Raw genomic sequence first — 25,280 nt, 5'->3', positions numbered from 1 at the left:
AAAAGGGCAAGAGGACAAGGAGAGAGGGTCAGAGCTGAAGCTCTCCATCCACTTAAACCTCACAGCATGTATAAAGGGCTAGTCATCCACTCATTCCACCAAAATGTGGATGTTCCACTACTGGGCCTCACCTTGAAGATACGAAGATGAGTTTGGTATCTTAAAGACCAAATAAGGTCATGAACTTGTGAGGCTGGCTAGCAGATTTCCAAGCTGAAGTCCCTGACTGCTTAAGCCACCCAATTTCAAAGCAAAGGGAATTTGTTTCACAGGCCTTCTCTCTTCCCTGGGGACACAGCAAGCAAGATGAAGGCGGTGCAAACTTGCTGTGATTCTGACCCACAAGATTACTTGATGGTGGCCTCCCTTGTCAAGCCTAGCACTCTTTTTCAACTTCAGGGTTCCCAGGTGTCCTTGGGACGGGCAGGTGGCATTTGTTTTAACACATGTTACTCAGCCAACCAGTCCAAGTACAGCCAACAGGTGCTGGGTCCTTTAATCTTTCAGGACATGGCTTTGGCCTTCTGTGGCCAGATAATCAGGAGTGGGTGAGCAGCTGTCCAAGGACACATTCTGGAAGAAATTCGTGGTCAAGGTGGAGTAGGGGCAAAGGGCCTAGCTTGGCGGAAGGGATTCCATTTCACACCCAATCTCCAGCTGCTGTCGGGTAGCAGAGTCAGATAAGGACATCATAATCTCTCCAGGTAAATTACCTCTCTTTTGTGGGCCTGTGTAATCCCCCAGGGAGAGTGGTGTTTATTTCCTGTAAGGAGGGGTGGGTGCTATAGTAGAGTTGCTTTATACATACATTCAACATGTACTGGCTTTGGTATCTGACCCTCCACCCCCACTTCATTCAGTATTTCAAAGAAAAGCTGCTCATAGGTTTAGTAAGGTGGGGATTAAGAATTAACTTGTGGGTTTAGCAATTTGGTCATTGGTGACCTTCACAGCAGTAGGTTCTGTGGAGTGACAGGGACTCGAACTGACTGGAATGGGTTCAAGAGATCATAGGAGCAAAAATGGAGCAAAGAACTGGAATAGAGCTGGAAGAAGATAAGGGATTAGCAGTGGGTTTGTTTTTTAAGATGGAAGAAATCACAACGTACTTGTACGCTGGGTGTAATGATCCAGTGGAGGCAAAACTGATGATGCAAAAAAGTGGGTTGGATATGGCTCAAGATGTCCTTGAACAAGAACGAGGACAAAGAACCTTCAGGAATTCAGTAGAGCTGTGTAAGGGAGGAGGAAGAATTATTCCTTGACCTTGTTAAGGTCCCTGGCTGGATCTGAAAGTTAAAATGACAAGGATGGAGTAAGAGGAAAAAAGCATACACATTTATCGTAAGTTTTTTAAGTAAGTGTAAGTGACATGGGAGCCTTCATAAGGAAATGAGACCCTGAACAAATGGTTAAATCTTAGTGTTCTTATTCTAGGTCTGATGAAGAGTGGGCAGCTGTGGAGAAATATGACAGGACAAAGGGTATGAGCTAAGTGCAGCAAACTGTGGAAACTTGGCAGGGCCTGTTTGTTCGGATTCCTCCTGGTGACCCTTGATCCTGGAGATAAAGATGCTTCTTACCTCCAGGTACAGAGTGGGCTTCTGTCACAAGAGCATTTTATGAGCTGCTTCAGGGAAAAGGGCAGGGGAAAGCCAGAGAGGTCTTCCTGCTTCTACTGTTTTGTTTTGTTTTAACTCTTTCAGCTTAAAATATTCAATATGCTAAGGTGCCACATTTTAGGGTACTTTGTTCTGAATGCTATCCATTGGTTTTTAAATATTAAATATTAACATATAACTTTCCAACTAAATAAACTATATTTAAAAAGGTAATAGGTATTCAAAGGCATCGCTTCCTAGTTACGTTATTATGTTTCCAGGGTCTGTGTTCTCACAGTTAGGTGTATTGTATGTAGTTGGTAGAAATAACACCATGCCAGTTGTTTGGAATTGGCCATGGTGGCAGTATTGACACCACAGAAATCATAGCCATTAGAAGTCAGGGACCTTTTTTTTTTTTTTTTTTTTTTTTTTTTTAAAAAGGAGAGCTGTTTGCTAACCATCTGCCTGCCCACAGCTGGATTTGGTGGACACGTGGAGAGACTGGCCCTAAACTAAGTGCTGAAAGTTCGTCCACAAGAGCAGCATTGAAAGCAGGGCATTTGGACAGGTGGGTAGATAGATGTGGTAGAGAGACGTTCCCTATTTATTAAGTGGAAAAGGAAGCAAGGTCATCTCTTGAGAATAAGGCTGGGAAGGGAGGTGTTGGAGGTTTGAGGTGAGAGGAGCCTAGGACAGTAAGTGGATTAGAGAAAGGTAGTATTTTTGTCTCGCACCATTAAAAAGCCCCTTGAGGTTAATGGTTATGAATTTAAGGAGAGGCCTGTTACAATGGCTGTGTATTTTCCTCCAGTCTCTTTCAGTGGCTTAGTCGAGTAAGCGGAGAGTGGATTTATCCAAGGCTAGGGTTTTGCCTGATAAGTATGCCAGGGCCCAGGCACAAGCGAAATTGTAAAATTATAAATGTAAAAGCCACCACCAGAGACCTTCCTTATTCATCCTAGCCAAAAGCATGCCACCCACCTGTACCTTTAACATTATCCTGTTTATTTCCCTGTTTTGTTTATTGAGTGGTAAGTCATCTGGCTCACTCATCTTACTGACAGCAGGGGCTGTGCTTTACTTACTGCTGAATCCAGTGTCTGCGACAGCGCTTGGCACATAGTAGGTGCTCAGAGAGCAGTATGTTGCATAAGGTATTGGATTAATGGATTCACTTGCTCGCTCTCCTAAAATCTGTATGGTTGACTGAAGAATACTCAGAATTCTTTTTATACCCCTGTGTTCTTGCTCCATGGTGTTTAAACTTTAGTGAGCATAGGAATTTCCTTACGGAGTCAGATGCAGATATGGACCATTTTTAAGTACTTGAGACTCAACCTAAAGCCTTAGAGGCAGCTGCCCAGGTCGTGCGAGTAACGCGTTTGCTGTCCTTTGTCATTCCGGATTTGGCAACCGGAGGAGGGTTATATTACAACCCCTAAACTTGGACGGCGGGTAGTTTACGTATTTATTATTACTTTTTTATTGCTGCAAATAGCGGCTTAAAGCTCCAGGCGAAGCTATGACAGAAAAGCCCCAGTAGCAAGGTCCAAGGCTCAGGGATACGTAGTGGCGGCTCGCGAGCGGAAATTTGGGTCTGCGAGCGTGGCCGGGGCCGGGGCGTGGTCTTCCAGGGGGCGGGGCCGGGGCGGGGCCGGGGCGGGGCGTGAGCAGCCGGGGCGGGGCCGCTCCCGGAGCCTCCAGGCCCCTCCAGCCGACACCGCCCGCGGCCCCGCGCCTTGAGCGCCTTCCGCGCGGGTCGCCCAGACTGTACGCCGGCGGAAGGGGGCGGGGGTGTGACCAGCTGTCTGTTTCTCTGAGTGGACAATAAAGTTTCGAAAGTTTGAAAAAGGAGGAAAAAAAAAACCCACCCCCCCCCCTTTGGCTGCCCCGGCGTGGACGCCTGCAGCCAGGGACAGACAGCTCGCGCGCCGTGTGCTCGCGGAGGCGTGGTTCGCGCGCGGGAATGGGGATCACCGTGGACGTGCACCAAGTGTTCAAGTACCCCTTCGAGCAGGTGGTCGCCAGCTTCCTCCGAAAGGTACTCGCCCCACCCGGCCGGCCGGGGCTCGCGTTCTCGGGCGCTGCCCCCGTGGGCCCTGTGTCTGCGCGCCGGGCGCCCGCGGCCCGCCGCTCGCGTCTCCTCCCTCCCGCTCCCCTCCGCCCGCGCGGAAGTCCTCACACACCGTCGGCCCCTCCAGCTGCGGGTTTCGCTTCTGGAATGTGCCAGGCGAGGGCGGCGGTGGATTTCCTCGAAGGCGCCCCTTCCAGGATGAAGGAAAGTCTCCGGGCATGGCACCACGTTCACACCCTGCCGCAGCTGGAAAGAGAGGCTGCAGGGGAGGGAGAGTCGCGGGGAACCGAAGCCCTGGAGCCCCGTCGAGGTTGCACACGACTTGTGGATCTTTCCAGTGTATCGTTAACTCCTTCAAAGCCCTGGGCGCCGTTGAAGCCTAGTTTACGCAGCGCTGTTCTGCCACCTCACTGCTTTCTCTTTTATCAAACATTTGTGGGTGTTTGGGCAGATTGCTTAGCCTCTCGGTGCCTTAGTTTTGTAACCTGTAAAATGGGGGAAATGCTAGTACCAACTTCAGGGGTGGTTGTGAGGATTCAAGTGAAATAATTTCTGTCAAGTGCTTATTACAGTGACTGATGCTTAATTAGTAAGTTCTTCAGAAAACTGTTAGTGTCTTTTCTGCTGCTGTAACTCTGAACCCTCGGCTCAGTTTTCAGTGGTCCCAGGGCTCCTCCTGGGACTGTGGCTCCTGGTGATGGTAGAATGGGAAATTTCTTTGAAAAATCAGAAGCACCCAGGTCTGGAAGGTGGGACCCCCAGATTCTATTCTGGTATCTGCCTTTAGTTGGTTCACTTGATGACCTTGGTCAAGCGTCATCTTCTCTGGGATCCACTTTCTGCATCTAAGATGTGTTGACGTAAAAAAATGCACCACCTAAAAGTTGAGAATTATATTTTATTTAGCGGACTTGCCGAGGACTTCAGCCCGGGTTACCGCCTCTCAGGTAGCTCTGAGAGACTGCTCCGAGGAGGCAGGGAAGGAGCCAGGGTATGTAGGAGTTCAGACAAAAAAATCAGGTAGTTAGATACTGAAAGATTACTGCTAATTAAAGAAAACCAGACATCTCAAGTTAAATGAATTTAATGCTTTTCTGTGTCTGGGAAGATGCAAGAGCCTGGGCTCACTGAAATCATTCCTTTGATGTGCACCTTCAGTATCTAGGGCCAGTGTCCAGTTTCTCTCCATCCTGAATCCCCTCAGGGTTCACCGTTGGGAGTGGCTGTAGAGGATGATGACTTAATGGCCACAATATACTTTGTTTACTTGAAATGGCATGTGGCATTCTTGGTCCACAGATAACAGTGTTGTATCTGAAGATCTTCTTTCAGCTTTCACATTCTTAAGCAAGATGTGCAAGAATTGTAATTTGCCTTGGGCATCTGCCACTGGCACTGCTCTCCAAGTGCAACCTGGAAGCTAAACTGAGGGAGATGCATTTTTTAAGTGATAAGACCTTTCCTCTATTAGAGGAAGTGATGCGGTTGGGAGCCCAGGTCACAGAGGAGTGAGTAGGATGCTGGTTAACATGGTGTTGCCATGGAAGCCTTTTGGGTGGGCAGGGGGAACATTGGCTTGTTGGTATTGTTCATTCATCTCTAGTATCTAGAATAGTACCTGGCACTTATTAAGTTCTCAAGACAAATCTGATGAACGATGAATGAATAAGTGAAAGAAAGCACGAATTACAGATCTGATGTAGACTTTGCCTTAGGCCAGGCTTCTGGCCTGAAAGAGAAACACCCCACACCCCATTTTTGTTAGGACTGGTACTTTTGAAGTGTGGAGTCCGCAGTGCCACTGCTCCTTTGGAAAGCCTTTCTGAATTGTCCTCATCAAAAGGTGATCTCTGCCTTGTCAGAGCTGGAGGGGCTCTTTCTCTGGGCCTGGGTGACCATCTTCTCCAGTTATGCAGTGGATAGTTACTTCTGCATGTGTCTTTTCCCTCATCAGACTCTATAAACTTTGGGGCTCACTCCTGCAGAAGCACGGGGCACAGTGCCAAGCTCTCATTTACAGAGTACTTGGCATGTGTCAGGCTTCCGGGCTAAATGCTTTTCTTTCACTCAGTAGGTGTTTAGTGACACTTTTCTGCTGTGTGCCAGGCTCTGCTGGGTGCTAGGGCATCAAAGACAGACCCTCTTCTCATGGAGCTGGTAGTCTCTAGTGGGTGAGACCAACATTAATAAATGATCAGCAAGCGAGCCCACACCTCAAGTTGATGATGTGAATTGACACAGGGCAAGTTCACGGTGCTGTGACTGAGGATGGGGGGAGACCAGCTGAGGTCCCCGAGGACAGCCATGAAGAAAGGCTTCCTCAAGAAAGTGGCATTTGCGAAATGATGGTGGAAGCATGAGTAAGAGTTACCTAGGCAGGAGGGGCAGGGGGAGGAAGTGCTTTCACAGACTGTCATGTTTACTCCTCACAGCAGCTTCAGGAAGTAGTTATGATTGACTTCCAGTCCATGGTCTGGAGAAACTGAGGTTCAGAGAAGTTTGAGCAACTTTTCCAAGTTCTGACAGCTAGAAAGTGGGAGAGCCAGGATTTCAACACATCTGAATCCAAGCCCACACCCCTAATCACCAGGCTGAGCTGCTTTGCACGCAAAAGGTACTCAGATGATTATTGAGAGACTAGAATGTTGCAGGCTCAGCTTTGCCATGCCCTTTACCCGTTCTCAGTTTCCTTTTGTCCGTAGTCTTCTCTCAGGGTTTATTCATCTTGGTGAACCCACTGTGTCTGACATAAGGGTGTAGCTTTGAAGCATGGCACAGTGAGAAAATACAATGTTTCAGTTATCTATGGCTGTGTCACAAATCACCCTTGTGATTGAGTGGCTTAAATCGATGAAAGGCTTTTAATTCTCATGACTCTGCTGGCTGACGGGGCTCAACTGGGTGTTTTTTGAGTGCCATGTGTTATAGCTGAGGTCGTTTCCCTAGCTGCCTTCAGTTAGGGTCCAGAAGAATTCTTATAATTAGCAAAGTGCTTGGGACATAGTAAATAAAGACTGATGACGTTTTGGAAGGTATGGCTAGGTTTAGAGAGGAGAATATTTGCAGAAAACGTCTAGGATGGGACAGTGTTATCTCCTGGGACTCTCCTCATGCATTCTTTCTATTCGCAAAGCAGTCTTTGAGAGATCCTGGGTGGAGCTGTATGAATGTCTCTAAGATATCATTAAATCCATTTGCTGTGAGACTTTACAGCTTACATTGTTTAAAGCCATGAACTGGAAGTCAGTAGACCTGGATTCCAGTCATTGTACTTCATTAAAAGCAGTTTTGGGGTGGCTTTGGGAGACTGTTTTCAACAGTGTATACTATGCCCTAGTGCAAATTAGAAAGGGGCATCGTTTAGGCGGTCTGCCCCATAAGCTCACAGTAAATGGAACTAAGGGGAAGTATATGGGACTATTCATCATGTTAGAAAAAGGTTCTCCTTCCCCTAAGTGGCTGTAGCCTTGTGCCCACTAGCCTGCTTGACTGGAAGACCTTGTGCAGTGAGCCACATGCACAACTGTATAAGACAACCCTACTGTCTTAATTTCTCATCTGAGAAATGAAAGGCCTTGTACCCCACCCGACTCCCAGGATTGTTGTGAGGATCAAATGTGTAACAGTTTGACAAGCATGTGTTTTTTTTAAAGCATGAGGTAGTAAGAATGATCCTTTTGGCAAAAGACACTTTCATTTATCTTTTAGTCTTTATGTATTTTTTTTTTTTTATTCAAGGGAAAGCACTTGGCAGAAGGGACAATCATATGAGGATACCTGGGAAGCATTTAATCTGATTTTGCACAATGGTATGTTTGAGGCTGCTGCAGCAATGAGGAAGTTCTGTTTTAAACAGAGTCTACTGATCTATGGCTTTTGGTATGTGAGGACTTGCGTTCTGAGTTATAATATACTACTGCTTTTAAAACCTGAGAAATGTTTGCTCCTTTTACACCTGCCTGTTGGATACCACAGGCAGACTATTAGCTGCGTGTTTTCAAAGCTAAGTGGCACCTTGAAAACAAATACCACAATAGTCTTTGTTCATGGAATACAGTTTCTCTCAATGAACTCTTCACGGAGGAATGCTGTGAAACCCGAAATGGTTTATTCATCAGATGCTAAACTGTGCTTTCCGTGAACTGTTGTGTCAGTGCTCTTGACAGTGTATTTTGGTTTCTTTCTTTGTATGACTCTTCGCTTTCTAGCTCTCATCACGTATACAGCTGTTTCCTTCCTTTTACTTAAAACCATCTGCAAGAGAACACACTGTTGCGTAGATGGGTTCACTCTTCTCTGGCAGCTCACGTGGGTCTGTTCATAATGGGCTTGCCTCATATCAGCTGGATTCAAAGACATCCTAAATTTTGACAATCTGAAGTTTAAAGTCATTAAAGTACCCAGAGAGCCATTGTCTGGCCTGGGCTTTTCTTGTTTATATCTCAAATGAGGCCGGAGGAGGTGTAATTTTCCTTACAATAGAGTTACTCAGGTTGATTTTCTTCTTATGCTGTAAGTGAAAGAGCCATTGTGAATAGTGAGTGTAAGCTTCATGGGCAAAGATTTTTATCATCTGTTTTTGATGTACCCCGAGAACCCCAGGAGATCCTGGAACATAGAAGGTACTCTACGAATCCTTATTAAATGAAGGCGTGAAACTGCACTCTCCTGGGATTTAGCCCTGCGTGGCTTCAGACGAAGTCATTGTGGGGTTCTGTAATGTGTCCTTACTTTGGGTGCTGTAATAAAATGGACAGGTTAAAAATTTTCTTTGCTTCAACACAGTAGCTTCAGGTTTTGTTTACTCTTGCCAGGAGCCTGATGTTCTGAACAAAATAGTTTCAGTGTTTACCCTTAAACTCATAACGGGATTTATGAATGGCTATTTCCATTTAGAGTAGAAAGTGGATTGGGTAATTAATAATGTTTCCATTTCTGATCCTGTCTCTTCTCTTGCACGTCTGAGACTTCCACGTGTGGCATGTCTATCCCTGCTGAGCTCTTGATATATTTGCAGGGGGAGGGGGAGCACCCACATTTCCAAAATAAGTGGTTTGAGAAATGATAGGCCTAGCTTGGTATAATGGTTATTTATTCTTTTGCTCACACTGTAATAGTCTTTCTTCGCTTTTATCTTCCTTTCCTCAGTTCAACTAGAAGATTAGCACGACAGGAAGGAGGAGGTGAGGAAGGGAAGAACACGGGCTCTGACATCAGTTGAGGGACTGAGGGCTTCTCGCTGTGAGTTTGGGCAAGTCTGTTTATTCTCTGCTTCAGTTTCCTCATCTGCAAAATAAGAATAATAATATCTTCTGGAGTTGTTGGGGGAAATTCAATGGGATAATGCCCACAGTTGCATACAATATACATAGTTTAATGTTGCCACACAGTAGATGCTTTTAAAGTACTTGTTAAAAATCAAGATAGTAATACTAACAAAAATAATTCATTACATGTATTCCATGCACTTGAAAATAAAAGGCTGAGAGAAGTAGTCTGTAGAAATCTTTACTAACTTGAAGTAATAAAGGGGAGAGTGAGCATGAATTAAAGGTGCACATTTGAACTGTGACGAATTTTAAATATCATTTAAATAATATTGAAGTGTACCAAGTAAGTTACCGGTGGGGGCTGTGGCTTAATCAGCGCCTGAAAGATAGGAGATCTTAACTCTCAAAGTACTAGTGGTTAAATATTCATTATCTGCTTCCTAATAGACATTCATGCTAGATCTCTGCAACATTTGGCCCCTGCGAGATGAGCAGATAAATAAAACATGGCCCTGGCCTCAAGGAGCTCACTGTCAAGGGCGAACAGAGGGAAACAGTAATTTTTGTGATAAGTGCTTTCTCAGGGGCATATCGCAGATGCAGTGTGGGGCAAGGTATGCTTTAATTATAAATCGATAAGGGCTTTTAGAGTACTTAGAAAGTGTCTTGTTGCCTTTTTTTTTTTTTTTTTCTGAAGAGGTGAATATTCTCTCTAGTACTCTTAATTCTCCTGTGTGGTGCTTCCCCTAATGCTAGTGGAGAGGGATGTGTCAGGCGTCTTCGTCATGTCTCTCCCAAATTCTGAATTGGTAAAGCCTGAGTTATGAGGTTTTACTGCTCCAGGAAAAGAAGAAATACTGTCTGATAATTTTTGAATAATCATTTAACTTTATCTTGAGTGCAGAATGGGTACTAATAGTATACTTAATGCCACACCACAGAAAATTACAGGATAAAGGCTGAGGTCTTTAAACTAAATTTTCAAAAATGTTGATTCATTCTTTAGTAGCAAAACCAACAAGGTGTTACACTTTACATAAAATTATTTTCTTTGATTTCTGTAACAGCTCTTTGAGGTAGGGTTTTTTGTTTTTGGTTTTGTTTTTGTTTTCCTTCTAATTTTACAGATGAAGAAACTAAGGCAGACAGAGATGAAAGTAATTTGCCTAAGACTTTCACAGGTGGGCTTCAGACAGAGGTAGCTTGGATTCTAAAAACCTGGATTCTTGAAAACTCATTGTTTTCAACACTTTTATTTTAATGAGGTTTTTTTTATTTCTTAGCTTTTCATTTAGAAATAATTTGAGTTGCAAAACGTTGCAAAAGCAGGCAAATAATTCCAGTATACTTTTCCAGCTTCCCCAAACAGCTGTATAACTTTTAAAACCAGGGACTTAACATTGATACCATGTTAACTAATCTACAGACCTTCCTCATTCAGATTTTGGCCGTTGTTTACTAATAGCGTTTTTCTGGTCTGGGATCCATTCCAGGATCCCACATTGCTTTTGTTGTTGTCTTAGTCTCCTCCAGTGTGGGACAGTTCCTTAGTCTTTCTGGACCATAGTGCTTTTTAAAAATCAGTGGTTAGTTAGTTTGTAGACTTTGTATCTTTAAATGCATTGGGTTTTAGATAAGAGGATTTTCTTTTACAATTATGTGAACTATTCCTTTCAAAAAACTTCATTATGCCATTGTCAGTTACTGGGGTATTTTAGAATAAATGAGGGTGAAGTGACCATGGTTGGCCTTTGTTTACAGTCATAACTCTTCCCAGGCTGATGGGCCTTCGAGGAGCATCTGGTGGTCCACTGCCCTGGCTTCCTGGATGGTAGCATCATGGCCTGCCTGTCTTGGCTCCTTATCCTTTGTTCTTTCTACTTCATCCTCCTACTGGACCCCAAAGGCCAACGAACAGCCATTCAGAATATCTGTTGACTTCAATATGTTTAGTCTTTGATCATCGACGTTTTGATTAATCATTTAATCTTGGTATAAAATCAACTTCGCTTTGTTTCTAAGAGACTATTGCTTGTAGCTCACGAAGGCAATCTGGCACAGCCCACGGTGATTTCTTTGTGTAGCTAAATACCAGATCTCTTTTCAGTAAGCTTTGTCCCTTTTCATACACGTGTTTGGCAGCAGCCTGGGTAGCGAAGATTCCCTTAATGCTTGTAAAACCAATATGTTGATATACCAGACTTGCTTTAGGTCCCTTTGGCCTTCTTTGCAGGACTGATACAGATGTCAGCTCCGTGGCTTCCTTGTGCTCTTAGATAATGTCGTTTGGCAGTAGGTAAACAATGGCTACTTGGGAGTTCACTGACTTTTTTTTTTTTTTTTAATATTATATTATAAAAGGCAGGCTTTGATTTCTCAGCTTTTTTAAAAGTTGATATTTTAATAACTCCTTACTGTCTTAATAGTAGGCTTCATGACAACTTATATATTTTTCCCCCGGTAAATAAGAAAGGTAAATATACCCCATCTTCATGAATCTACTCCAAGAAATGCATTGAATGTGATTCCTGTAATTAATGGGCTCCGTTTCTTGGCCCCTCACTCTTCATAGCTGTGTGTTTGTTTTAATGTATGTTGTGTTTTTTACCCATTATTTTGCAGTTTTGGCCTCTTGCCTTTTACTAGGTAAAAAAAATATGAAAGCAAGGTCCATGACAATGCAGGAGAGTCTACATTTTACCCTTGTTAGACTGTTAATGTACATATACTGTATGCATGATATTTGCAGCAGATTTATAACTTGGGGAAAGGAGAAAGGAAAGGAGTTAGTTTATATGCTCTGTGAAGAACGTAAGAACTGTAAGTAAATCCAGAATGAAGTCAGATGTACCTTGAAAAATCCCTTGCGTCACCCAGAGTGTACGGCGTGCGCGGGGAATGTGCACAGCCCCCTGCAGTAATTCTTATGCCACTGAGCTGGGTCCAAGGATGGCAAGGGTTTTTGGCAGACATCTGGGTCATCAGAACACTTTGCTTCCATGAGAGTCCCTGGTCTGCAGCGGGGACTGGAGAATCCCGGTGGCAACCCACTTGTGTGCAGGCTTTATGCCATTATGTTTTTAACACGGAGACTCCTTTTGGGTGTACTCATTTGGGGGAGCATGAAATGAGATAATACACGTGGCAGCCTCTAACACAGCACCCTCCACTGGCAGTGGATGCTCAGTAAGTCTTTGATGGGCTTGATCCTGATCTAGCTTGATCCTTTCCATTGTCACACTGTGTTTGAAAAGGTGTCCAAAAAACCTGGCCACCTGCTTCCTGCCTTCCCCAAAGTGGCAGCCCTCTCCGAGCAGCCTGCCTTCTCTTGTGCCCTTATTATCTGACTTCAGATAAATTTTCGTGAATTAGATCAGGAGTGCTCAATTTACCCTAAGATGATGTCAGATCATTTCAAGTAATGCCAGGCAGGGGGCGCCTCAGCACAGTAAATCTTTAATTTAAAACCATTTAAAATGTATGCTTCTCATGTCACGGTGTTTAGCTACTGTAAGTAAACCTCTGATTTCTTTTCCTAGTCTCCTGCGGAAGGAAACTTGAGGCTCACATCTATTCAATTCCAAAAGTAGTTGCATAAGAAAATGACATGAATCTTGCAAATGGGTTTACTAGAGTGAATAGTAAAGGATCTCTTGTGTTTGGCTAAGAAAACTTCAGTTTTACTGTTGTAATTTACAAGCATTGTCTAATGAGTGACCCTTAAATATTTCACAGTGGCCCCCTTCATGATTTCCCATCCCCTTTTATATTTTATTTTAATTTTTAAGATTTTTTTGTTCATTTTCTTTTGGGAGGGGGTTGGTTTGTTTGTATAAATGAAAAGTACTGGAGATTGAACCAGGACCTCATGCATACTGAGCATGTGCTCTACCACTGAGCTATTACCCTCCCCGCTTACATTTTATTTATTTGTTTGTTTTTCCAACTAACATGTGAACTCTAGGAGGCTACAGTTTTGTTTCATTACTGTATCCTTAGTTCCTGGAACAGTGCCTGGCCAGGTAGGTAGTCACAAAACTGTTAAATGAAGAACAAGTCGTTTTCACTATTTTTAAAATCAATACCTTTCACCTTAATAAGCAAATATTAAAGTTATGCAAAGTGTCAATAAACTGAGTTTATAATCTTTAGGAATTTCGCTGATAACTTAGCGAAGTAATCAGAACTTGGGAAATTTTTATCATTATCCTTCTCTGGTGATTACATTTCCACCCTCTTTCATAATTTAGTTCAGTAATCTTCTTACAATTTACAGTGTGTTTATAATATTCAGTCAGTCAGGGTATGTTGACGGACAGAAAATGAGAAAACTAGAACTGTAGTAAAGGCGGTACTTTCATATTCTCATTTTATCTTAGTATAAAAGTTCTCATTTACACACATGCACGCACACACACACACAGGCACACGCACAGAGGCACAATACAAATTCAGGGTCTCTTTGTGAGTCTCAGATTTCTCCCTAGCTTTAAGGGTGCTGTGTAAGTGAGGCTCCTTGCTGAGGAACAGAATAGCTAAACCTGACCCACTATAATGGACATTGTCTTCAAAAAAAATCCTGAAGGCTAAACTTCAAGAAGACAGTCATTGTAATTTTGAGCAGTTTTTTTTTGGCGGTGGGGGGGGAGAAATGTTTGAATGAGAGAATGAATGAATATTTAAAAAGCCATGTTTTTGATTAGTTCTCAAGATTGCAGTGGCCCGGAGGGAAGTGTGAATGGTAGAGTTTATGGCGAGTTCGGGGCCCACTGCTCACTTCTCTGATTGATCCCCGAACCAAGTAAGGTTTGGTTTCCACATTGGTCCCTGAGGTCAGCAATATTTATCTCCAGATTGTTCCTTCATCCAGTGAGGATTCACCAGGAATGTGCCAGGCACTGTGTTAGGTGGTGGAGATACAGAATTCCTGCTCTTGTAGAGCCTGTCTTTGGGGCCACAGATATCTCTAAGCACGTGTGAAGGTGATGGACCCTTTTCCCTGAAGTCAATCAAGTCAGCCAGGCAACCTCAGACACACAAACGTGTGTGCGCATATGTGCACACGGCTGCCGTGGGGTGGGGGAGACCCCCCCATGCACTGAGTTGTGTTACCATTTCCTGGGTTCGGAAGGCTTGAAGCTCAAGCTCACCAAGTGGAGGCTCCTGTCCCCTGCCTCCAGCTTGTTTGCTGCTCCCACGTCCCCCTCAGCATCTTCTGCTGTTTTGGGTAAGGCTTCCCTGTAACTTCTTTTCAGGTTCGATCACATGATGAAGCAGCAAGCCTTTGGGAATGGAGCCTGAGGTTCTTGTCCTCCTGCTTTGAGGACGATACTTTGTTACTTCTGCTCTGAGTCTCCTTTTGCGTCTGAACGGTGGAAAGGGGAGGATTTGAGTCACAGAGGTGTTTGAGGGTCGGTTAGGTGGGCGGGCTTTGGGTGCAAAAAAAAAATCTGTGGATAAATTACAGTCTTGATGCTCATTAGCTGGGTGATTTTGAGCAAACGGTTTATCTGAACCTTATTTGGCACATATGAAAGAGAAAAAGGCCAGCATATATCTCAAGGAACAGTCTGAGGATTGATTTGAAATAATGTATGTAAACTGCCCAGGAGAAAAATGATAGCTATTATCAGCTTTGTTACATCCAAATTGTGTTTCAGGGGAATTTCATCAATAAATAAACTATTTATTGAGCACCTGGCATAGACCACTTCTGTGATTCTACTCCCAGTCACCAGGCAGTAATAAAGAACGTTAGTGGAGGAATTTGCTCTGTATTACGCCTGATATAATTTCCTGGCTCTGCCACTAACTAGCTGGGTGACTCTAAACTCTATGATTTTACTTTGTTTCCATTTCTGAAAGGTGAGATAGTGACATCACATGACCCAGTGAGGCTGCTTTACACAAGATCATGCAAGCAAAGCATTTGGCACAGTGCCTCATACAGAGAACACTCTTGGCTGATGCACAGCTGATTGAGTATTAGTAGTATTAATTATTAATCAGCTTAAACTAACCTCATCTTCTCCACCCAGAGCTAGGTTAACTCTAAAGAAGGTTTCCGGGGGCAGGTATAGCTCATTGGTAGATCACATGCTTGACATACACACGGTCCTGAGTTCAATCCCCGGTACCTCCATAAAAGAACCCCATAAATAAATAAAGAATGTTTCTCCTAGATTTCATACAGGTCCAGTTGATGACAGCATCTCACTTACTTATGCCCAAGTAGTAAAATTAAGACTCTTGGCTGAAAACTGGCCTTACAGATTGCTTGGAAATTTTTTATTGTTCCTGCAAGTAATTGTGGTTACTAGGAAACAATTCACTTGGGCCACAAATGAATGGTAATTTTTCTTTATGTGTTTTCATTTAGTATCCGAATCCCATGGATAAAAATGTCATCTCGGTAAAAATTGTGGAGGAAAAAAGAGGTAAGTTCTCCAAACATACCTGACTTCAGGGATGATCGTTAAGGGATACTAATCTTTGTGAAGATGTGTATCTTTGTGTGTGTCTGTGGCCTGTTACATTTTAAACAGGTGTATTAACAGGCATGGTCACTGATGGAAAATAGTGCCCAGTTTTTCCAGCAGAAGACCTGTCTAATGCACTCTTGTCCCTTTCTCCATTAAGAATTGATGACAGTTGTAACAACTAACATTTTTGAACACTTAATATGTGCCTGGAACTCTTATTAACTTAGTCCTCAGAGCCATGTAAGAGGTTGGTGTTATCACTCCTATTTAATGAGTGAAGAAACCACCGCGGAAAGAGGTTGAATAACTTGCCCAAGGCCACATGGCTATATCCCTTACTACATTCATGTGTGATTTTATTGATGGCAAAATAGATGTGACTGATAACCTGTTTATGAGATGTGACTGTAAAGTGATTAGATTATGGAATGAAAACTACGCTTAGTAGTATGGTTCAGTATTGACTAGAGCCGGGATTGACAAACTCTGCTTTGTGTTGCCTGTTGTTATAAATAAAGTTTTATTGGCACATAGCCGTGCCCATTTTTGTATAATCTGTGGCTGCTTCCTGGCGACAACAGTAGAAATGAGTTGTTGCGACAGAGACAAAACCTGAAATACTTCCCATCTGGGCCTTTACAAAAAATGTTTACCCACCCCCGGAGTGGAGCACGGGAGTCTTCCCTGTCCTCTGTCGTTCACATCTCCGGGGGAAGTGTTTTCACTGTCACTGTTTGAACTTGAGGACTGGGCAATGCGGGAAGCCATGTGATGCATATCATCCATGTACAACCTTTCGAGACACCCAGGCCTGGTCTAACATGCTTGTGAACCTTCTGAGAAAACAGGAGATGCAACCATTCATTGTGTGACTCTGAGGCCTTCTCTGTACTTGGTGAACAGAGAACTGTCTTTTGCTTGAGAGGGTATTTTCTGCACTTCCATAGCTCTATAAATAGATATTAAAAAAACATTTTCTCATGTACCGGCCCTCGTGGGAGAAACTTGTTATATGGTATTAGAAAAATCTGATTTCAAGTCCTGATTTCCTTACTGCCTGCATGACCCAACTTCTAGGAGGCTCCATTTCTTCATCTGTTAAATGGGAAAGTGATAACAACCTGCTTTTAGATGGTTGTGAAGATCAAATGAGAGAACAAGGTGCATATTCCAAAGTGGTTTATTCTAATTTCTACCACTGATGGGGGCATCTTTGCTCCCAGGAGGGGCTAATCCATTTTCAGTATGTGTGCTGCAAACGCTGGATGAAATGGCAAAGGGGTGCCAGTTCCTCACCCTACCAACCGCTTCTGGGCAGTCAGGGTGTTTGCACAAAGGTTCAGGGCTCTTAGAGCCAGAACTTGAGAAACCCTGTCAGAGCTGAGTCACAGTAACTCACAGGGCAAAGGACATTAGAGTTTATCTTTTTCTCTGATTTGGTTGCTTTTTTTCCCAACTCACATTTATTGTGTGTTTTTTATATCCCTGGTGCTATTCTGGAACCTTTATTCCAACACAGAATAGTTTCAGTCACAGGGAGTCTGCTGTCCTATGAAAGACAGCCATGCCTAATATAATTAATTACAGATATAAATTTGTAGCTGGAATCGGTGCTTGAAAACATGTTTGGTGTTGAAGGTGGCAGAATCAGATTCTCCATCTTTTTGGTAAAACGTTCTCTTAGTCGGAGCTGAGTGGGGGGCTCACTGGCCATTGTCATTGGCGTGTTGACATTGATAGTCCAGAGCAGTGAAAAATTTTCCATTCTTTTTTCTTTGACTTTAGAATGAGTAGTGTGAATGGCTAGCTGTTTTATTCTTACTCGTTGCTCACAGGTATTTGGAAAGTTTTGGACCAGAAACGTGGTCAGAGACACTGAGTTTTGAGTTAAAGTTTTTCTTTAGCATTTCTACTTATAGAAAGTTGAGGTTGACATTGGAAGTTTTGTTGACATTAAAACAGGAATACATTTCCTTAAATTTTTTTTTTTTTTGAGTGTAAACATTTTCTGTTTCTAGATGTGTCAACAGGGATCATCTATAGAAAGAGGATTGCAGTCTGTCAGAATGTGATTCCAGAAGTTTTAAGGAAGGTAAATTTATTTCAAAATTTCATCAGATTTGGTGTAACATTGGGTAATTTTCCAAATAGGCATGGAAAGAGATAGCATTTTCCGATGTAAAGGAACGTCAGAGCTTTCCCGGTTCTCCTGCCTCAGAGCCCTTCAAAGGAAGAAATCTCTCTCCTGTCCACTTTCAGTTTATACAGATGCACCAGAAACAGTTTTTTTCTGCTTCGTCTCTCTTTTGCGGAGGGCGCTTAGTGTACATAGAGATGGTCCACAATTGTTTTAAAAGATACTTTGGGCATTTTACATGAAGTGACCATCTTTTCTAATCTGTCCATGGTTAGCTATGCCTCTTAGGTAAGAATGATCAGAAGTGGGCAGATGGTAAATATTTAGTCTGGTCTTCAGTAAGGAAGAGAAAGCTTTCGTTTCCATTTCACTGTCAGAGAGAGTGGTTATTTCAGGGAGTGTTAAGGTTCTCAGTGCTCTATTTAAGTATTTTTTTGTTTGTTTGTTTCTGTAAAGCAATGGCATGGATGATGAAAACTTCATGATATAGCACATTGTTTTCTCTCTTTTAAATCCTTAAGCACTCGGGTGATTGCTGGAGAAAGGTGAGTGGAAGTTTTTAATCACATTGCTTTAACCATCAAGGAATTATTGACAGGAGTCCTTTTAGAATCATTAGGAAATAAGAGGAGCACTTTTTTTTTTTTTTTGATGGCAGAAGCATTTATTTTCATTCATTTTCTGATTCAAATCTTCCCACAGCAAAAACTCTAGGCTGTAGATGACTTCGCTGATGAAGTCTATCAAAAAAGAGATAAAACCAAATGTGTGTAAATTTACTGAAATAAAAGGAATGCAACTTGATGCTCACTTTTAAAAAATGCTCAGATGGTCGTTCAACCCGGGAAGCGATTCGATTCTGTGTGTGATGTAGAACCTGGGCACGGGGGCTCCCACCGATCAGCTTGCAGATTACGCTGCTGTGCTGTATGCATTAAAAACGGCTGCTTCTGTCACTTCCTGATCCTGGATTAAGACTCTGTCACTTTCTTTAGTGGAAAGAAGGCTGATGTGACAGTGAAAGTGAACTTCCTTTTGTTTTCCAGATGGTAAAATATATTGTAGTATATGCCGCAAATTATTGCTGGCTTTTTCTACAGTGTGTACCCTGCCTTTGCCCTGTTTCCGCGCTTTGAATCTATTATTTAAAAAGGCGTTCAACTTTGTCTTGTATCTCAATTCTTAAATAATTTAAGGGCACCTCTGACTTGTACAATTCTGCCTTTGTAGTTTTTCCATGTTTCTTCTGCCTAGGAAAGCATAAATTTCTAGGTATTGGACAGAGTTTAAAATGAAGAGAGTATTTTATCTGATATTGTCCTGTCTGTGAGCCGGTAAGTGGGCCCAATTAGAACCTGCCAATTTAAGATGGCCATAACCAGCCCTAGACGAGACGCGAAGGAGGCTGATAATGTGCTTAGCATTCAGCAGTTGGGGAAATCAGGCCCAGGACTGTGCAGCCTGCGTAAATCCTGGGCCATCTGCATGTCCTCACCAGCATTAGTAAGGTCACAGTGTGTTTGATTATCAAGGACTTGCAGCCACTGGTGAGCCATCGTCCATACATCAGGGTCACCTGTCCGCTTAAATACACAAGGCTGAGAGCAACTCTGGACACAGTCCTTACGTCACTTGCTCTTCATAAATTCAGAAAGCCATCCTCCCTTTTTTGGACAGGTGAACATTTTAAAGGTACCTGATATCCGGTTAGAAGAGGAATCATGGCTCAATCCTCAGGAAAGGAACATGGCTATACGGAGTCACTGCCTTACGTGGACACAGTATGCATCCATGAAGGAGGAGTCTGTCTTCCGGGAAAGTATGGAAAATCCGAATTGGTAAGTTCGCCTCTGTGTGTGTGTGTGTGTGTGTGTGTAAGTTGGGTGCAGGGATGCACAGATGAGCACATATATGAAAAAGCTGTGATTCCATACTTATAAACCTGTTTACCACTTGTATAAATGATATACTATTAATTTTTAATCACACAAGTAATCGATGAGTAGATTTCCCTTTGGGGGAAAAATGACAGCTCAGCTCCTTTCTGACCACCCTGTCCAATCCTGGTGCCTTTGTGCCCTGTCCAGAGGCAATGAGTGTTACCTCTCTTCCAGACCTTTCAGAGATACCTTTAGATATTTACATGTGCCTGTATAGTATGGTTTTGTTTGTCTTTTTTCCTTACATGCTTTCATTCTGTGTAAATCATAATGTACTTACCTTTTTTGTTTAATAGAATGTTCATAAACTTTATCAATTTGATAGCTATAAAATCCAGATTATTCCTTTGAACTATTGCATAGCATGTGATCCTGTGATTATTCTACATTCTATTTAACTTTTTTCTTTTCTGACAGATGCTCAGATGGTTTCTAGTTACTCTTTATTATACATAGTACTTTACTATTTGTGAAGCATGTGATCCTTGTATAATTATATTGAAGGTTTCTCTAAAGGAGAATTTTTTTATTATTGAAATATAGCTGGCAAATGATACTATGTTAAAGGAGAATTTTTAATTGTTAAGTTTATTGAGTTATTACTTACAACAAAATGTATTCTTCTTACTGTACAGTTCAGTAAGTTTTGACAAATGCACACGTATACAGTTGTGTAACCACTGCCGCAGTCAAGCTATAGAACGTTGAAGGTAGATTTTAAAAAGCTGTATGCCAAGGGGAAGGAATATTCTTTTCAACACATGATATTGGTATAACTGGATATCCACATTCAAAAGAATGAAGATGGACCTCTCCCTCACACCAAATACAATATTAACTCAAAATGGATCAAAGACCTAAATGAGTAAGTTAAGACTATAAACTCTTAGGAAAAAACATAGGTGTAAATTTTTGTGATCTTGGATTACACGGGGATTTCTTAGGTATGACACCAAAAGCCCAAGCAACAAAAGAAAAAAATAGGAAAAACTGACTTCGTCAAAATAAAAAACTTTTGCACTTCAAAGGACGCTGTCAAAAGTGTGAAAAGACAGTCTAGAGAATGGGAGAAAATATTTGCAAACCATATATCTGATATGGGTCTAGTATCCAGAACATACAGAGGACTACTACAACTCAGTAATAAAAAGACAACTCAGTTAATAAACAGGGAAGACTTTTGAGCAGATACCTATCTGGAAAGGTACACAGATGCCAATAAGTGCATGAAAAGATGCTCCACATCTTCAGTGTTTGGAAAATGCAAATCAAACCCACAGTGAGATACGACTTCAAACCTGCTGGGCTGGCTGTATGAAAAAGGACACACAATAACAAGTGAAGGAAAGGATGTGGAAAAATTGAAACCCTTGCACACTGCTGATGGGAATGTAAATAGTTCAGCTGCTGTGGAAAATAGTTTTTCAATGCCTGGAATAGTTAAACATAGTTACTGCTTGACCCAGCAATTCTACATTGTACTGAAACATGTGTCCACAGAAAAATTTGTAAAAGAATGTTCATAGCACCATTATTCATAATTGGCAGAATGTAGAAACTAGCCAGATGCCCATCAATTGATGAATGTGGTATATCCATGCAATAGAATTTGGCCATAAAAAGAAATGGAGTAATCATGTTACAACATGGATGAAGCCTGAAAACACTGTGCTAAGTGAAGGAAGTTAGTTACAAAAGGCCGTATTTTGTTTGAGTCAGCTTATTTAAAATGTTCATAATAAGCAAATCCATAGGGATCAAAAGTAGACTAGTGGTTGCCAGGGGCAAGGAGGAAAGGGGAGGAGGGAGTGACTGCTAATGGTGCGGAATTTCTCTTTGGGGTGATGAAAATATTCTGAAACGAGTGTTGATGGTTGCACAGCTCTGTGAGTATACTAAAACCATTGACCTGTACACCGGGAAGGGTGAATTGTATGGTATGTGAATTATTTCTTGGTAAAAGAATATAGCTTGTTCTCAGGATGTGCGTACATTTAGTTTATACAGATTCTGTCACCAGTGTGTTCATGCATTAATTTACACTCTCATGAACAGCACATGAGAGTGTGTTTCCCTGCAACATTGCCAGGAATTAATATTAACATACTTTTTTATTTTTGTCAGTTTAATGGGTGAGAAATGATTAATTCCTTTGAGGTAGGCTTAAAAACAAAAGCAAACTGTTTAGCAAGCACCGAATGTGGATAGTGATTATTGCTGTGAACTGTGATTTTAGAGGAAAATTTACTGTGTGTTTTGGCATCATTCTGTATGGCTTGAGTTTTTTATTCACCTATCATTTAAAGATGATATAATCTGAATAACTAAAGGTGACTCAAATCTGAATAACTAAAACCGAGAAATCTAAAATCCATTCTGAAGCCCCATCACGTGTACAGATCATTTCTGCTCCCCATAATTTTGGTCCTGGAGTGACAATTCTAGAATGCTCCAGTAGCATGCTAAATGAGTGTGAATGCCAAGTCTTATTAGCGTCAGAGGTGGGTTTGCTGTGAAACACCCATGAGTTTTTTTTTTTCCCTCAGTGTCCCTCATGACAAGAGCTTTGCACAGAACATGGATGTTTGTTGGGATTAACTTAAAAGTTGTGGGTAAAGAAGAGAGCTTTTTTTTAAAGTACATAAAAGTCGTAAAAGGACAGAATTCTGATTTTATACAAAAAATACGTAAGTCTTTCAGTCCGTCTACCTCTTTTCAGCCTCATTTTTCGCAGGTATCTGGGCTTTTGGCTAGTCTGAAAAGCTATACTAAACCTTCATCAGTTCCTTATAAAATGATAATTGGCCCTGGGAATCCAGGGAAAACATCCTTCAGGACCTTTTCCCTTTGTGTATTTTTAAAAGTTATTTTTTAGTCACTCTGATTCTGGAAAAAAAATGATATATGTATTTTGTAAAAAATACTAAACAATTCAGGAAAAAAGAAGCAATTTTGATCACCTAACATTAGTGTCTGTTTACATAATTTTCTTGCTCCAGTCCTAATGGCATTTAGATCGTTTCTGAAATTTTTGCTGTTATACACATTGCTGTGGTGAAATCCCTATGGTTACATATTTCCCCACTTACTCGATGACCTTTTAAGGTAGATGGACAGTGTGGGATTCCCGAGTCAAAGGTTATGTGCATTTTGTATTTCGATACGTATTCCCAGATTCCTCTATAAAAAGGTTTGACCAAGTACACTTTTTCCTTTCTTTGGTTTGTTATATTCTCATCCTCTCCAAAATACTCTCTTTTCCATTATTGACACAGCAGGACGGTATTTATTGACTCCTAGTATGTCAAGATCAAAGCTAGATCCTTCACCCGCAGTATTTTGAAGCTCGGGTTCAGTAACTTACCCGAAGTGATACAGTTGCTAAGCTGCTGAGCCAAGATGAGAGCCCACCTTGAGCCAAGTGCTGAGGCCAGAATATGGGCATTTATAAAGGATGGACTTGTCCCAAAATTGGGGACTCCAGGTTATGGACAATGGGTTTTATTCTTTCAGCAACAAGCAGCCACACACAGGTTTCTGAGCAGAGGTGACGTGATGAAAGCTGTGATTCAGGTGCTGGGAAGTTTATATTTTGTTAGGTCATGACATGGATTTAGAAAGGCATTTTAGGCAGGCATTCTAAGTGAATGGGTAATTTTGGGGGGAGGTCAGAGAAAGAAGGACACGTTATTACTTCTGTCCCCCTCTTTGCAGGGAATGTGAGAGTAATGGCTAGCCACTGTACCCAGAAGATGAAATATGGACAATTTTTTTAAAAGAAAAAAAAGCTGTCATGGCTGCTCACTCTGAAATTAGACCTTCAAGCTGTATGTTGCTTGGCAGGTGTGGGTGTGCGGTGGGAAACCAGATGTCATTCCGTCCCCGTGCGTGGCCTGTCAGCTCAGTTCAGAGCTGGCTCAGAATGCGTTTCCTGTGGAATCTGACTGAGCCTCGCTCTGTGTCTCTTTGCAAGGATCCAGTTTTGGCTTCCTGCCGATGTCTCTGTAGACGAGGCCCCTTCCTGGGCAGCAGCTCTGTGGGTCTTTCCGCATCTGTGTGTCCCACAACTGGATGTTTCTAATGTGCTTTCTTCCTTCGCTGAGTTCATCAGACATTTTCTTCCTGCAGTTTTCCTAGAATGGAATTGACACCTTTTTTTGGAAGACAGAGTGATGTGATGTTTTGCACTCAACTCCATTTTTCCTGAGTCCAGCATCGCACTCCATGCCTCAGAGAAGTCCTCCTATGTTCTGTCGCTTCTCCTGTACCAGTCAGGCCACCTTCCATAGCAATTGACAGACACCCTGATTAGATGACACCAGCCATCACTTACATGTGTTTACTCTGCCAGGCACTGTTCTTCTTCTTCTTTTTTTAATTATTCTTTTGTGGGGGGAGGGAATTAGGTTTATTTACTTACTTATGTATTTATTTAGTGGAGGTACTGGGGGTTGAACCCAGGACCTCGTGCATGCTAAGCACGTATTCCACCACTGAGCTATACCCTACCCTCCAGGCACTGTTCTAAGTGCTTGACATTTGTATGTGTGTGTGTGTGTATTTATGCATTTAATGTATGTAATTTCATTTAATCCTCATAGCACGCCATGGGGTTGAAACTATTATTACCCCCATTTTACAGCCTGAGGCATAGAGAAGTTGGGTAACTTATACCAGCTAATCTGGCCAGTGAGTGTCAGAGTCAGCTACATGGTGGTTGTTCTTTTGGCTCCACCTTTCCCTGTGTATCCAATTATTATTATTATTATTTTTTCAGGTTGGGTGTTCTCATTGGCTACTAGGGTCAGCACACTTCTTATGTCCTCATTCAGTGAGGGAAGGCGATCTGTGAGAGCAAGAGAACCCATCCTAGCGCTGAGGGGCAAGGCCTTCCTCTGAACCTGTTTGAGTGACCTCGATCACCCGCTTCCTCTTGGACTAGTGAGAATGGTCAGAGGCTGATATGGGCTGAGTGGCTGGCCCTCCCCAGTCAGGATCTGCCCCTGGAGCCAGGGGTGGGTCTCTTCCCTCTGAAGCACAGGGCTGCGTGGCAGAGAGACGGGCCCCTGGACACATCACTGGAGTGTAGGAGCAAGGACCACTGCACACCTGTTTCCCTCTCACACTTCCGCTTTGGCAGGCACCCGTGTTGTCTTTGTTATGCTTCAGAAGTAACAGAAACTTATTACAGCAAATGAATACAGGGATATCTCTGTACCAGTGATAGGGCCTCCCAAAGGACAGGAACCAGGAACTAGAAAGCCAGCAGGAACTAAGGCAGCCTCACAGTCTCTTGTCTTTCCGTACCCGGCTCCTTTGTCTACAGTACAGGTGTACTTCATTCACACAGCCAACCTGGCTCCCCTGGCCCGGACAGGGTATCTCATGCCCTACATCCCAGGAACTGGATTCTTTGGTTAGAAACTCACCTCTGAAACTATCATTATATGTCCTTCCACAGTTTACTTCACTTCTCTGAGCCTCAGTTTCCTCATCTGTATGATGGACATAATATCGCTACTGCAGAGGGTGGTTGTGAGACTTGAATGAGTTTGTACATGTAGAGAGCTAGAGCAGCGCCTGCCCAGAGTGGTCGGTAAATGTTAGTGTTGTTAAGCATTATGACGTTTTTTGTTGTTATTATCCTCATCTTCTTAAAAACTCAGACCAGACTTTTGGTTCTAATCCTTAGTGTGTACAATTTAAAGTAGAAACAGCATTTATGGTTATTTACCATTACACTGAAGAAAGATGGTCCACATTGTTAATTTGC

General features: G+C 42.4%; 1 protein-coding gene across 2 annotated transcripts in view; it reads left to right on the top strand.

The window, feature by feature from the left end:
• The first annotated feature begins 3,349 nt into the window (after positions 1 to 3,349).
• PRELID2 (PRELI domain containing 2) overlaps positions 3,350 to 25,280 on the top strand; it is a 63,182-nt gene continuing 41,251 nt past the window's right edge. The window contains exons 1-5 of one of the 2 annotated variants that reach the window (XM_010990361.3): positions 3,350 to 3,645; positions 15,328 to 15,385; positions 17,449 to 17,522; positions 18,089 to 18,112; positions 19,245 to 19,405. In XM_010990361.3, the coding sequence (XP_010988663.1) occupies positions 3,571 to 3,645; positions 15,328 to 15,385; positions 17,449 to 17,522; positions 18,089 to 18,112; positions 19,245 to 19,405 (392 nt within the window). In that variant the 5' untranslated portion in view covers positions 3,350 to 3,570. The remainder of the gene's footprint in view (positions 3,646 to 15,327; positions 15,386 to 17,448; positions 17,523 to 18,088; positions 18,113 to 19,244; positions 19,406 to 25,280) is intronic. The other variant, XM_031449271.2, reaches the window with a different exon arrangement.

The sequence above is a fragment of the Camelus dromedarius genome, chromosome 3, assembly GCF_036321535.1.
Source record: "Camelus dromedarius isolate mCamDro1 chromosome 3, mCamDro1.pat, whole genome shotgun sequence".
Classification (NCBI taxonomy): domain Eukaryota; kingdom Metazoa; phylum Chordata; class Mammalia; order Artiodactyla; family Camelidae; genus Camelus; species Camelus dromedarius.
This window is presented reverse-complemented; position numbering and strand designations above follow the sequence as displayed.